Source organism: Mustela putorius, unplaced genomic scaffold, assembly GCF_011764305.1.
Source record: "Mustela putorius furo isolate JIRA1106 unplaced genomic scaffold, ASM1176430v1.1 tig00000698_pilon_pilon_pilon, whole genome shotgun sequence".
Classification (NCBI taxonomy): domain Eukaryota; kingdom Metazoa; phylum Chordata; class Mammalia; order Carnivora; family Mustelidae; genus Mustela; species Mustela putorius.
In genome coordinates, this window is record NW_025421449.1 from 3,442,285 (window position 1) to 3,458,364 (window position 16,080).

Below are 16,080 nucleotides of genomic sequence, written 5' to 3' on the forward strand. Positions count from 1 at the left end.
CACATCTTCTTTGGAAAACTGCTGATTAGTGAATATAGCTGTAGCAGTGAGTGAGGGGAAAGGGACAACGGAGACGAGCTGGAAAGAAGTGGTGGTCAGACCATCAGAAGCCACAGAGATCTTAACAAGAGAATGATGTGGTCAGATGTCCATTTCTGAAAGCTGACGTTGTAGCAGAGTCGAAAACACTTTAGTATATATGCTGCCAAAGCGAGCACAAGTCAGAACACTTTAGAAGAACAGACCAGCGATACAGAGGTCAGCCAGAACAGTGTTGGCCATTATTTTCAACACTCGATATTTCATCCTCATCATGACTTGTTATCCCTATTTTACCAATGAGGGAACTGAGGCATGGACCAAAGTCACATAAGTGATCCGTGGCACATCCAAAATCAGAACCCATGCTGTCTGGCTTCAGAGTACATGCTTGAAGGACTGTGCTATAAAGGGGGAGAGGAGGGACATCTAAACTGTGGCAGGGGCAATGAGAACTGAGACCAGATTACAGCTTCACGGGAGCCATGTGAGAGAGAAGCTGGTGCCCTCAGACATGGTGGCATTCAAACAGAGAGCCGCTGACGTGACTCACAAGAGTGCCTTTCATGACCAGGTGGGCCACTGACCAAGGTGGGCGGCTGTGGAGAAGCAATTGCTACTGTTAGGCTATGTCGTTCCAAGTATACTGTGTATGCTTTTGAATATGGGACATGGGAAATCAAGTAGGACAGGTCCAAGAGAAGGATGAAAATACAAGCCTGAAATACAAGAGAAAAATCTGGACAAAAGATAGATTTGGGTGAGCATGCTCTTTTTTTTTTTTCCACAGAAAGCAGAAAAATAATTTATTCCAGTAGATGACAGAAATAAGAAAGTCATCCTGAAAATATACTTTGGTGTAATTCTGTTAGAACAGATATTGCCTCTGAACAAGCTCTCTGCTCTCCTACTGACTGCCCCACTGGATTCTGTCTTGTGACAGTTAAACACTTTGCTGAGTCCCTTGCTGTGACCATGCAGGAGTCATCTTCGAATTCACAGGTTCCCAGGAGAGAGCAATATATTTCCCAGAAGAACAGCACCTTCTAGCTCAGAAGAGTGCATGAACGCTGTATAGAGTCAGCACAGTTTAGGTTTAAGTAGGCACATAATTTGTCGAAATGTAAAAAAGGTGACAGGAAAAAATACTGCATTATAGAGTAAGATATTCAAATGTGGTGTGAGTATTTAAGGCAGCTGATGGCCAAAACAGGTGAGTCAAAGAAGGTGGTCTGGGTTTGGAGTTGACTTTGCATCTAGAGGAATTCTCTTTGTGACCTCAATGATGGAGCACTGGCGAGCAGGTCTTCCTCCTTAAGGCCACTGATACTTGAGGTACCAGATGGTTTCATTTTTCAACTGTGGTCCAAAGAGAGGGTTGAGTTGGGCCAGAATTGCAATCAGCCAAAAGAGAGAGCAGCAAACTGAACAGGTTACCAGCATGGTGGTGATAACTCCCCGGTTGGGACCCTTAGGGATAAACCAGGGCACGCAGAAGCCGACGAAGCCCCAGAACACGCTCATCACGATAAGAGGCACAGTGAGGCCATTATACACCATGGTTGCTGCCGGAGCTACCAGCCCTTACCCAGCCGCCTCACTTTGGTCCCACCCCGCATCCTCTTGATTTCAGTTCAGGTCATGAGACTGAGCCCCGTGTCAGGCTATGCTCAGCACTGAGTCTGCTTGAGATTCTCTCTCTCCTTCTGCCCCTCCCTCCACACAATCTCTGCCCTCTGCCATCCAAATTAATAAAATCTTTTTTAAAAAAGAGATTTGGGAGTCAGGAGTGCAGTAGTTAAAAGCACGGGATAGGGGCACCTAGGTGGCTCAGTCATTAAGCATCTGCCTTCAGCTCAGGTCATGATCCTAGGATCCAGGGATTGAACCCCACATCGGGCTCCCTGCTCAACGGGCACAATGCCTGCTTCTCCCTTTCCCACTCCCCCTGCTTGTGTTCCTCTCTTGCTGTGTCTCTCTGTGTCAAATACATAAATAAAATCTTAAAAAAAAAAAAAAAAAAATGGGACAGATGCAGTCATGCTGGGAAGGATTCATAGTAAGCCATAGAGAGAGCTAAAGACAGAGCCTTAAGGGACACTCCTAAGGCAGGGGTAGAGAAGGAATAAGCAAAAATCATCAGTAAAGAGGAATAGGAAAAGACTTCAGAAGAGGACCTCAAAAAGGCTGAAAGGAGAATTACAGGAGGAAAAAAAATCAGCACAGTATAATACCACAGAAAAGTAAGGTAAGAAAAGGAACAAAACAAGGCCTATTTACTTCTCACAGTCAGAGCATCCTGGAAACCTCCCCAGAAGCAGTCATGCCAGCACAACAAGATGGAAACCTTGGTACAGAGGACCAAGGCAGAAACCAGAGAGGGAGGGGAAGGGGATAAGCACACATCAACTCTTTCCAAAAACTTGAAAGGAAGCGCAGAAACCAATGTCTTGATAATCAGAACGTACAGAACTGAGGACAGGTTGTTTGTGTTTGTTTTCGATGAGGAGAAAGAACTGAAAATGCTACTGACGACAAAAAATTATCCAATAGAGAAGGAAGACGAAACTTAGTAGAGGGAACTACAGAATAAGATCTCGAAGGAGACAGGAAGGGCTGATGTGCTCCAGGTGATGGGAATACAGAGGTGAACAAGCCCCTGCCCTCAGCAGCTTATGTGCTACTGGAAGGAGACAGAAGGACAGCAGACACACACACACACACACATACTACGTCAGGTGATGTTACATGCCATAAAGAAAATGGAGCAGGAAAGAGGGATAGAGAACACCACTGGGTGTACATGTGTCATTTTATACAGGGTGGTTGGGGAAGGCCTCCCTGACACACTAATATGTGAGCAGAGACTCAAGCAGGGATCAGCACTGCACAGAAAAGGAACAGCAAAGGCAGACCTACAAGGCAGCAAGTGTGAGGTATGACTGAGGAAGAGTTAAAAGCCAGTGTATGGAGTGCAGCTGAGGGGAGAGGAGCTGAGGACAGAGAGGTGGGGAGGTCACGTCCCATGGGGCTTACATAGGGCTTGTAGACCCCTGTAAAGACTGGTTTTCACAGAGTAAGGTGGGAGCTTTGGGAGTGTTTTCAGCAGAAGAATGACATGACCCGGCTGACATTTTAAAAAGAAACCTCTGGCTGCCATTCAGAGGACAGCAGTGGAGGCAAGGATGAAGGAGGAAGGCCTCCAGGAGGCCTTCACAACAACCAGTTGGCTGGGATGGCGGGGGGAGGTGGTGAGAAGTGGATGCTTTTCTGATATACTGGTGACATGAGTGAAAGGTGATTCTAGAAGAATTTTTGTCCTCAACATCTGAAAGACTGAATATCAAAGAGAACAACACATCCAAGGATTCGTGAGACATCTGTAGAAAGGGAAGGGCAGAGATGAAATGGAAAGGCAGGCTGAACAAAGCCAGGCTGTGGGGGCTCCTGGGGCCAGAGCAGGTTGGAATCTTACTGGGTAGGCTGCAAGAAACCAAGGACGGCCAGTAAGAAGCAAGAGACACAGACAAAACCAAAGGTGTGGAAAGTCACTGAAGAGAGGTGTGCTTTCTGACATCAGGGTCTCAATTTTTTCTCTGATTACAAAATAATACATGTTCATTATAGGGGTACCTGGGTGGCTCAGTAGTTAAGCATCTGCCTTCAGTTTAGGTTATGATCCCAGGGTCTTGGGATCAAGCCCTGCATTGGGCTCCCTGCTCTGTGGGAAGCTTCCTTCTCCCTCTCCCACTCCCCCTGCTTGTGTTCCCTCTCTCGCTGTGTCTCTCTGTCGAATAAAGAAAATCTTTAAAAAAAAAATGTTCATTATAGAAAAATTGGAAAATGAAGAGAAGCATAAAAAGGAGATCATAACCTGTCCAAGCACACAGAAACACTGAAGCTTTTGTTACATAATTTTTAATTCTTTTTCTACAGATACACATCAATTTTAAAAAGACAAAAACATTTTTCTAAACTTATTTCCCTTAATGTACCCCGAATATTTTTCTATATCATAGAGTATTTCTTTTCAATATCATCTTAGATACCTTTTAGAGGAGCAATGAGAAAGGTTAGCCAATAAAATATCAGTAAGGACGGAAAAAGGGATGACTCATGGAAACAGCTTTGTCCTTACTTTCCTATGGGGAAAATGAAATATATTCATGCAGCACATCATTCTGATTTTATAGTTAATGGATTTAATTAATTGTGCACATGGACCTCCAAGCAAAGATCTATATTATATTGGTGCTGAAGTTTCTGATTAACACCACGACAGAACCACAAAATTTTGAAACACTTCTAAGCATTACAACCTAAGTCTGAACATAAGCACTGCAAAATCCACCTCAATTACAAATTACAGCAGAGGGGCACCTGAAAGGCTCAGTCAGTCGAGCACCCAACTTTTGATTTTGGCTTAGGAAGTGAACTTGGCTTTGTGGGATCAAGCCCTGAAACAGGCTTAGGGCAGAGTCTACTTCTCCCTCCCCATCTGCTCCTCCCCCTGACTCATGAGCGTGATCTCTCTCTCTCAGATAAATTTTAAAAATCTTAAAAAAAAAAAAAAAACACATAAATCACAGCAGAATGAAGCCTCTTTTTTCTCTCTCCCCCATTAAAGAAAAGGAAGTGAGCAGGGAGTTCAACTATATTGAAACAGGAACAAGAAATATTAGATGAAGGAAATTAAATAAACTAAATAAAGAAACCAATTTCCAGCTCTTTCAGGAAAATTAAGACTTCTGTTCAATTCGCAGACTTATGACTTTGAAGAAACTAAGTCCTTTAGAAAGTTCTAGACTAACCTCAAATGAAATACAGACAGGATGAGCTGCTCAAAGTCAGGGCAAAGAGACCAGAATTTGAGACAGTTTTGTGTTAATGATTCTCCGTGCATTCCTCAAAGGTTGGCTCTTATCTTATTCACTGCTTTATCTTGGCACCTCAATTAATACCTGACACATGATCAGTTCTCAATAAACAGTTGTTGCATGCACGCATGATTCATAGATAACAAATATTGTGGGGTTCTATTAAAAGAACTTAAGGGTACTGGGGTACAGTCCCTAAATAGCAGGTTGATGTCACAGATACTACATTTAACAATATGTCCGTATATTTCGAACAGTACCATCCTTCAACTCTTACTTCATTGATCCTTTCCTGTTTGACTATTTATGAGTCACAAAACTCCTCTACGCCTTTGTTTCCTTACAAGTCATTTAAAAATAAGGTAGTAGGGTTGCTATGAGAAAAATTATAAATTATTCTAAAGCAGCTTTATTATTTAGATAGTGCTTAGAGTTTAGAAACAGAAGCCAGTTATTCATGCCTTAAATCAAAGCTCTTAAAAGGTCTGTAAGTGTTCCAAAGCTCAAGCAACCCAGAGCCATCTTTCCAGATATGGATTTGTGCTGCAGAAAGATCACTGACTCCCTAGAAAGTGCAAATTTCAGGCGTTTAGGATTTTTTTTTCCATCTTAATTCAGTTCCATACTAGTAATATTTCCTGACTGCTTACCATATACAGGCATTGTGCTAGTCACTACGAAAATAAAGAACTAAGCAAACATAGTCCCTGTTACTATGGAGATTGCAATCTATTAAGGTAACTATAAAGAAAGACTTTGGGAATGATACAATGATACAAGGTGCTTCTGGTAATATAAACATGAAAGAGAGCATAGCTGGGTTGGGACCAGAACAGGCTATTAGGAGGATGGGCTTAGGACAAAAAACTAACCGCACCCAAGTCATTTTGTGTATGTACAGAATGAGTGAATTAAGTACATAGCAAGCATTCATTAAACATCTATGAGCCTGAATTATAAAAGGCGCTGGATATAAAATGCTGAATAAGATCACACCATAAGATTCTTCTATGAAGAATCTTATAGTCTACTTAAGAAAAGGAAAAAGAGGGGTATCTGGGTGGCTCAGTGGGTTAAGCCTCTGTCTTCGGCTAAGGTCAAGATCTCAGGCTCCTGGGATTGAGCCCCGCATCCAGCTCTCTGCTCAGCAGGGGGCCAAAAAAAAAAAAAAAAGAAAGAAAGAAAGGAAAGACAGCAGGTGAACGCAAAAAGATGAGAAGTAGGCCTGGGCTTGGGCCAAGTGCAAGGTAGTGGAAGATCAAATTGAAATATTAAGTTGGATATCATCTCACACCAGTCAGAATGGCTAAAATCAACAAGTCAGGAAATGACAGATGCTGGTGAGGATGCGGAAAAAGGGGAGCCCTCCTACACTGTTGGTGGGAATGCAAGCTGGTGCAACCACTCTGGAAAACAGCATGGAGGTTCCTCAAAATGTTGAAAATAGAACTGCCCTATGACCCAGCAATTGCACTACTGGGTATTTACCCTAAGGATACAAACGTGGTGATCCAAAGAGGCACGTGCACTCGAATGTTTATAGCAGCAATGTCCACAATAGCCAAACTATGGAAAGAACCTAGATGTCCATCAACAGATGAATGGATCAAGAAGATGTGGTATATATACACAATGGAATACTATGCAGCCATCAAAAGAAATGAAATCTTGCCATTTGCGACAACATGGATGGAACTAGAGCGTATCATGTTTAGCGAAATAAGTCAAGCAGAGAAAGACAACTATCATATGATCTCCTTGATATGAGGAAGTGGTGATGCAACATGGGGAATTAAGTGGGTAGAAGAAGAATCAATGAAACAAGATGGAATTGGGAGGGAAACAAACCATAAGTGACTCTTTTTTTTTTTTTTTTTAAAGATTTTATTTATTTATTTGACAGAGAGAAATCACAAGTAGATGGAGAGGCAGGCAGAGAGAGAGAGGGAAGCAGGCTCTCTGCTGAGCAGAGAGCCCGATGTGGGACTCGATCCCAGGACTCCGAGATCATGACCCGAGCCGAAGGCAGCAGCTTAACCCACTGAGCCACCCAGGCGCCCCCATAAGTGACTCTTAATCTCACAAAACAAACTGAGGGTTGCTGGGGGGAGGGGGGTTGGGAGAAGGGGGTGGGATTATGGACATTGGGGAGGGTATGTGCTTTGGTGAGTGCTGTGAAGTGTGTAAACCTGGTGATTCACAGACCTGTACCCCTGGGGATAAAAATATATGTTTATAAACCATTAAAAAAATATATTAAGTTGGTCTTACTGGAAGATTATCTCATACTGGAAGACCTTGAATGCCGACTAGGGACTATGAATTAATTCATAAGATGATATGAAAGGATGGGAGATTTTTTTCTCACTCCTTTTTTAAGTTTTTATTTAAATTCCAGTCACTTTACAGTGTAATATTAGTGTAAATACAGTGATTCAATATTTCCATATGACACCTGGTGCTCATCACAAGTGCACTCATTAATCCCCTCACCCACTTTCCCCACACACACAACTTCTTTATCCATTCATCATTAATCAGCGGATACCTGGCTGTTTCCAGAATTTGGCTGTTGTTGGTAATGCTGCTACAAACAACAGGGTGCATGTACCCCTTTGAATTAGTATTTTTGCATTCTTTAGGAAAAATACCTTTGTATTCTTTGGGGAAATAGTGCAATTACTAGATCGTAGGGTAGTTCTATTTTTACCTTTGTGAGGAACCTCCATACTGTTTTCCAGAGTGGCTGCACCAGTTTGCATTCCCACCAACAGTGCAAGAAGATTCCCCTTTCTCCACATGCTTGCCAACACCTGCCGTTTCTTGTGTTGTTGATTTTAGCCATTCTGACAAGTGTAAGGTGATATCTCATTGCAGTTTTGATTTGTATTTCTGGTGGGAGATTTTTAAGAAGGTAGGTCCTACAGCATACAGGCTACGGCTTAGAAGGATAAATGTAGCTGTACTTGATAAGATCTACACACAAAGACATAAAAGTAACTTCTAGGTTACATGGCATAAGATGAATGGACTGTTAACCCATATGGGTCCTATTTGTATAAAATCATATGCATAGCACACAATGACTCTCAGTAGCGTCTGTTCTGCTTACCATCTACTAGGGAGGAACACAGAGAGGGGCAGTGCAGGGGAAAGGGAGCCAGCTGACTTTCACTTAACCCACGGAAGCCTAAAATTTTAAAAAGAAAACAAAGCAAAAAGCAGCAGCTTCAGGGGGCGCCTAGCGGGCTCACTCGGTACAGCGTGCAACTCTTGATCTCGGGAGTTGTGAGTTCGAGCCCTATATCGGGTGTTGAGATTATTTAAAAATAAAATCTTAAAAAAAAAAAAGGAAGCAGCAGCAGCTTGGGTGTGAAAGGAAGATGGCAAACTCAAAGATGGTACAGAGATATGTCAGGCTGCACTGCTGTGGAATTTATCTCTAAGTGCACACATACACGTACACTTCTCTCATCTTTTCAGCAAACTTCTCAAGAGTGGTCTGTCTCCAGTTGTCCTTAATCCCCTCTTAGCCTCAGCATGAGCAAAGGCTTCACAGTCAGAGCGAGGTCAACTGTAATGCTACCACTTCCCACACATGCTAATTACTACTGACACTGACCTGGCCAAGTAAACCAGAGCAAGAGTAACACTTGGCTATTATACCAATATTATTGAAACAAAAAGAAAAACAAAAACAAAAAACAGATAAGCTTAAAAAAAAATCATTTGCTATCTGGAAAGAACCACTGATAAGAGTTTTATGTACTGACATTAAATAATTTATTTCTCTTTTGCTCTGTTTTCCCACATTTGAGAGAAAAGTAAATGTATATCTACAAATTGTTTTGTAAACTGTTTTCATCAGATAATACTCTACAGTGAATATTTCCCATTTTTCCAGCCATCATTCCCAGCTGATCCCCAGTATTCTCTATTCTATAGATCATAGTTTATTTCCCACTCCTCTCATTGTGATTTTTTTTTAAAGATTTTATTTATTTATTTGACAGACAGAGATCACAAGTAGGCAGAGAGGCAGGCAGAGAGAGAGAGGAGGAAGCAGCCTCCCTGCTGAGCAGAGAGCCTAATATGAGACTCGATCCCAGGACCCTGAGATCATGACCCGAGCCAAAGGCAGAGGCTGAACCCACTGAATCACCCAGGTGCCCCATCGTGATGTTTCTCTAGAATGTTTCCTGCATATACTGCTACATGCAATACTGGAATGGATATCTCCCACAGAGAGAGATCTGTCCATAGATCTGATTAGATTCCACTACAAAAATTCCTATAGGGAAAATAAGCAAGTGCAAGAAGTATAAAATAAAAGTGCCAGTTTGCTTTCTGGAAATTTTGTCCTAATTTATAGCTTTATTAGCAGGGAACTCCTCATGTCACTAATCAAACATCTACTTAGTTTTCTCCTATTTTTAAAATTTGTGTGTTTTCTCTTAATAGTTTAGTGCTTAGGGAGATTTAAGGTCCTTCAGGCAAGGGTCATTTTACCCATTTGTGTATCTCTTATGGTGTTTACTTTGTCAGTATTAAATTATTTATTTTGGGGTATTTATTTTTGCCCAACCACTTATTAGCACTTTAACTGATGTCTTATCAATTGTAGAGCTTTTCAGTAGACTGTAATGTTATCCTCAATGGCAATTTTTGTCTTCAACTGCTCTCTGTTTTATGGTTTAGGATTTAATGTGAACTTTCTGAACAATGTGTTTAAGAGTAATGGTTATTACAGGCAATCATGCTTTATTTCTGATTATAATGGCAATGATAAACCCAACGAATAACCATTCAATAGGATTGCTAGCTTCTGCCTTAAGATAGATATTTATTATTTTAGGCAATATGTTTCTATTTTCTGAAAGTTTTTAATGAAAAACAGTAGGCTGAATTTCATCAAAACCTCTTAGACATGTATTTAGATATCATTTTTAAATATGATCTATTGAGTTGGATGTTATTAGATTTCCTGGTCTGAATTCATCTTTGTATTCCTGAGATTAACAGCTCAGTTGCAATGGATCATATTCATAACTCCTACACTCCACCTTCAGAAAACTGCCCAATCAAGCAGTTTACTATTTTTTTTTTAAAGAATTTATTTATTTGAAGAGAGAGAGATCCCAAGTAGGCAGAGAGGCAGGCAGAGGGGGAGGGAGAAGCAGACTCCGAGATCATGACCTGAGCCGAAGGCAGAGACTTAACCCACCACCCAGGTGCCCCAAGTTCACTCTTTTTTAATCTACATATCAGTTCTTGTCACTACTATTCTAGTTCAGGTCTTATTTCTCACCTGGATTCCTATAATGACTTTTAAATACTTCCCCCTCCCATTCCTGCCTCTTCATTTCAATTATATATGTAGTCTCATAGTTGCATTAAATTTATATAGAACCATTTGAGGAAAACTACTATCTTTATGAAACTAAGTCTATCAATGAACTTGAACAATGTCTCAATTTATTTATAATTTATAATTTTGTGCAAAAAGGTCTTACACACACTTTGTTAGAGTTATTTCCTAAGTACCTTATGGGTTTTGGTGCTACTGTAATGGATGGTGTCTTTTTATTTTTTTTCATCATTGTCATCACTCTAACTTGGCTACTTACTTTCAACTCTAGCCTGGATTGTAGTATGACCTGATTTTTCCACTTGTATTCTATCCCCCTCTAATCCATTCTACCACACATTACCTTTTTAAAATGAAAGATCATGTGCTCACTTCGGCAGCACATATACTAAAATGAAAGATCATGTCACTAGATTGCTTAAAACCCTTCAATGCACCTAGGAAAACAATACAAATTCTTTACCAACTGTCTAGACTTTGTGTAATCAAGTCTCTGTCTACCTCTCTGGCCTCATCTCCCTTGTTTATCTCCCCTGGTCTTTAAGTGCTGAAACACACCATGCTCTTTCTCGAGGTCTTTGCACTTGCTCTTCCCTCTGCCCAAAATACTCTTACTACCATTCCTTTGCATCTTTTTTTTTTTTTTAATTTTATTTATTTATCAAAGAGAGAGAGGGAGAGAGCGAGCACAGGCAGACAGAATGGCAGGCAGAGGCAGAGGGAGAAGCAGGCTCCCGGCTGAGCTAGGAGCCCGATGTGGGACTCGATCCCAAGACGCTGGGATCATGACCTGAGCCGAAGGCAGCTGCTTAACCAACTGAGCCACCCAGGCGTCCCTCCTTTGCATCTTTTAAGTCTAAACTCCAATGTCAACTCCTTAGAGATGCCTCCCCTGGCCACTGCATCTGAAGTAGGTAATAGAAATCTGTAATTTCTCCCCAATAAAAAATTAATTACACAAATTTGGTTAAATCAACTTTGAGGTGGCTCTAATGTATTCATACAAGTTAAAAATTATACCATCTTCGTAAATTGTTTATTATTATATAACAGTCCTCTCTACTGCTAAGCCTAACGTGCTTGATATTAATTCTGCTTATCATCTTATGTTTAAATATTCATCCCACTTTTTCCTATGCTTCTTGCTCCTTTTTATAAATTAATATTTGCTCCTTTGTTCTTTTAGGTTTACTTTTAAATTTTTACTGTATGCAGTTAGCTTAACAAAGTTAAGAAATATCTTAATACCATCCCCCCAAATAATTAAAAAAAAACTAGAATATGTTAACTCCAGAATTCTCCTCAGTCTTGACTTGCAGTGCTCTTAGCTGACACTTATGTTAACTGACTAATGTTCTCTTTTTTAAGTTTTTATTTATTTTTAGCTCTATCTTTTTAAAAAACTCTCCCCACTATAAAATAATTATTTTGTATAGACGATGTCTGCATTTTATGTATTTACAATTCTTTTCTACATCTCAAACTAACCTCCTGCACCTCAAACACTCTGGATTCATTTTCCTTTTCTTGAAATATATCCTTTATACATTATTTAACTGTAGACATCTCACAGTGATAAATTCTCGGAGTTTTTGTTCATCTGTAACAGTCTTCATTTCACCTTTGTTCATTTTTTAAAAGATCTGAGAGAGAGAGAGCATGAACAGGCTGGGGAGAGGGGGAGAAAATCTCCAACAGATTCCACAATGAGAACAGAGCCGGATGCGGTGCTCAATCTCAGGACTGACCTGAGCCAAAACCAAGAGTTGGATGCTTAACTGACTGTACCACCCAGGTGCCCACATTTCACCTTTGTTCTTTTGTTTTTTTTAAGATTTTATTTATTTATTTATTTGACAGACAGAGATTACAAGCAGGCAGAGAGGCAGACAGAGAGAGAGGAGGAAGCAGGCCCCCCGCTGAGCAGAGAGCGCGATGCGGGGCTCGATCCCACAACCCTGGGATCATGACCCGAGCCGAAGGAAGAGGCTTTAACCCACTGAGCCACCCAGGTGCCCCTCACCTTTGTTCTTAACCCACTGAGCCACCCAGGCACCCCTCTCACCTTTGTTCTTAAAGACTGTTTTTTTCTGAGTACACAATTTCAGGTTCACCAATATTTTCTGTAGAAAATGTTCTGCTATCTTTTGACTTCCACTATTGCTACTGAGAGTTCCTTATAACTGTAACCCCTTTGTGGGTGACTTCTTTTTAAGATCTGTCTTTGGTGCTCTGTATTTCCATTTCAGATTTATCTTGATATGGATCTCTTCTTGTTTAATCTTCATTCTTTTATCTAGTGCCACTATCAGTCCAAGCCCCTCTAATTCCTTCATGTGGCCCTCTCAGGTTACCCTACCTCTTCCATAGCTGTGATCTGCTAGACTTTTTCTTGCCTCAGGGCTTTTGCTCTGTATTTTCTTTTGCCTAGAACAACAAACAGGTGGGTTCCCACCTCTCCTTTGCTGGCAAACTCTCACTTCTTTGATCTCAATTCAATATTGATTCCTGAGAAAGGCTTTTCTTGACCCTGCCCTTCCCCCAGTCAACACTGCTATGATAGTTCTTGTAACAGAGCATCATTTTCCCTCTGCTTCATATTTATCACAGTTTGCAATTATAGTTGACCCTTGAACAATGCAAGGGTTAAAGGCACCGACCCCTGTGCAGTTGAAAATCCATGGCTAACTTTTGAGTCCCCTAAAACTTAACTATTGACAGACTACAGTTGATGGGAAGCCTTACTGAGAACATAAAGAGTTCATTAACACGTATTTTGTATGTTATATGTATTATATACTGTATTCCTACAATAAACTAAGCTAGAGAAAAGAAAATATTAATAAAATCCTAAGGAAAATAGATTGATAGTACTATACTGTATTTATTGAAAAAATGGGGGCGCCTGGGTGGTTCAGTGGGTTAAAGCCTCTGCCTTTGACTCAGGTCATGATCTCAGGGTCCTGGGATGGAGCCCTGCATCGGGCTCAGAGGGGAACTTGCTTCCTCCTCTCTCTCCGCCCACTTCTCTGCCTACTTGTGATCTCTGTCTGTCAAATAAATAAATAAAATCTTTAAAGAAAAAAGAAAGAAAAACGTGCATATAAGTAGACTAGTGGAGTTCAAACCCATGTTGTTCAAGGGTTTACTATACATTTGTGTGTTATTTGTTAGCAAATGTTCCTCCATCAGTCTGCATACAACATAGGGATAATGACCACGCCTGGCTTTATTCACCATTCTGTATTCACAGCCTTACCACAGTGCCTGGCAAACAACAGGCACTCAATCAATTCATGCTGAATAAACAAATAACCAATGAAAATCCAGCTTCCTTTACATGGCATATAATAGTGCTTCTAGATCTGCACTTGCTACTTACTCCCTTTTCCTAAAATGCTACTCTCTTGGCCTGCCAACTCCTTGTTCAGCAGAGAAACTTCCTCTGTGAAGCCTTCCTTTACAGAACTTGCCCACACATGAGCAGAGTTTTGCTGCCTGTCTACGCGCCCCTAGAATCTCAACCACAGCCCTCACCCCAGTGTACTCTGAGATCTGCCCTCCTCAAGATGGAAGCCCTAGGAGTCTACTATGCCTCATAGGCAGGGCATCTGAAAAATGCCTGAGGGAAAAGAAGACTAGCAATGCACTGCAAGGGGGAATAGCTGGTGGAGGCAGGTCTTTGAGGAGGTAAGAAGGAATGAGAGCAGAACAAGAGATTATAGCCTCATCAGAGATAATGTATGCCATTCTTCAGGAAAAGAATGAAATTGAGTGGGGCACGGTGATGAGAGCAGGTAGACTGTGAGGGGAAAAAGGAAGGAAGCCGCCGAGTTACTTTTTGTTCTCAGCAAAATGTGAGGAAGCCATTCTTCTTCGAGGGGCAAGGATGGAAGCTCATGTGACGGTACCAGACAGAACAGAAGAGCCACTTTCTTCAATACTTAAATCTTAGCAACAGCTGACTACTAAGTAATGAGTACAACATTGCCGCAAATTCCTCACCCAGTCATGCTTTACCAAACCCAAGAATGCATTACTAAGTGAACCTACAGTGCCCCAGCTCAAAGTCTCCAGAAGAAAAATCTGATCTAAGTGGTTCCATCCTTTTAAATGTCAGGCTTCACATTCAGTCAGTTTAAGGGAAGGAATCTCTGATTAAACTATATGAAATCATACAAAGAAAGTTGAATGTATCTTTAATACATGGCCTCTCTCCCATGCCTCCTGCACTGAGTAGTATCTCTTCATATAAACAAGCAAAAAGATTTAATGTTCCTTTCTGTACCAATTTGCACAGCCTCCCCAAACACCTTGCACAAAGGAGGCATTCAAATTGTTTTAAAACTGAATTAAATAAGAGGTGTTTAAGTCTCTTAGTAATTCCCACAAATTTGAGGATGGAAATTCACAAATCTTTTTTAAATAACATAAACATGTCTCTCCTTGTGAAAGAGGAATGTATAATAGGGGAAAAAAAGGCAGTAAGAGAGATGGGAATTACTAAAAAATGTTCTTTGTGGATTACACCATTGGATTCAGTGGCTATGTCTTCAGACCTTTCAATTTACAAAGCCCTGACAACAGTAAGTGTGCAAAATTTGTAAGGGCTGGATCTACGGGAAAATAATGGGTGTATTTACCTTTGAAGTACCCACTGTTCCATTCATGTGGATACCAATTATGTCTGAGCACTGTCTTCAAAAGCCATCTAGCTTCTACAGCTCTTATTTTCTTCCAATCTCAAAACCCTATATTCTTTACACTTGAAGACCTCCTATAGAATGAAGGGTCTAACCATTAAAGCAAAAGGTAAAGATATCCAATGGAAAAACTCAAAGTAATGATTTTATTATCTCTTTCCAGTGACCTCTCTTTTTCCTTCTAGGGCCACCAAGAATAGAGTAAATTAAAACTGTGGAGCCTATGACATCTGTATGTTAAAACAGACTTGAAGCTATAGATTAGGAAAAACTCACTGTATTATTTAATGAAATGCTACAATCCCATCTAAATTTTCCATATAGCACCATGTTAACTGTATGTCTAAAGGCTAGCACAGATTTCAGTTCCACAACAGTAAGGTTTAAACTACTATGAACAAAAAGAGAGAGACAGTCAGTGGATTAGTGGATTTAGTGCCAGGAGCTGGGGAGAGGAGAATAGGGGGGTATGGAACAGTGGGGAATGACTGTTTGAAAGGTATAGGATTTCCTTTTGGGGTGATTAAAATGCTCTGGAACTAAAAGTGGTGATAGCTGCACAATGTTATTGATGTCCTTAATGCCACGGAATCATATACTTTAAAATGGCCGAAATGGTGATTTTTATGTTATGCAAATTTTACCACTTTCAAAAAAAAAAAATGGGTCACAACTTTCCATTTTACTCTAGAAGTAAGAATTGGAAAAGAGTCTATCCTACTTAACCTAGCATACACACACTGAAAACCTTTATTCTGGCCTAGGGATTGAGAGTATGGTTTTGATGTCTAGGCTTTCCCTGGCCAAACTACTTAAACTCTGTGAACCTCCCTATCTATAAAATGGGCACACTAATAGCATCTATCTTACACAGACGTTGCAAAGATAAAACAGAGATAATACACAGGGCGCCTGGGTGGCTCAGTGGGTTAAAGCCTCTGCCTTAGACTGGGGTCATGATCCCAGGGTCCTGGTTGGTATACAGCTCCGACATGGGGCTCATGGGGCTCAACAGGGAACCTGCTTTTCCCTCTTCCTCCGCCTGCCACTCTGCCTACTTGTGCTATCTTTCTCTCAAATAAGTAAGTAAAAT

The 16,080-nt window shown here is 40.8% G+C and overlaps 2 protein-coding genes across 7 annotated transcripts in view; both read right to left on the bottom strand.

Moving 5' to 3' along the window:
• Nucleotides 1–16,080, bottom strand: part of ASCC1 (activating signal cointegrator 1 complex subunit 1) — a 99,226-nt gene that overhangs the window by 34,105 nt on the left and 49,041 nt on the right. The window lies entirely within an intron of this gene.
• On the bottom strand, nt 1,240–1,623 carry LOC123393002 (V-type proton ATPase subunit e 1-like). The gene has a single exon (XM_045083468.1). The coding sequence runs from the start codon at nt 1,597–1,599 to the stop codon at nt 1,354–1,356; it is 246 nt and encodes an 81-aa protein (XP_044939403.1). The 5' UTR covers nt 1,600–1,623; the 3' UTR covers nt 1,240–1,353.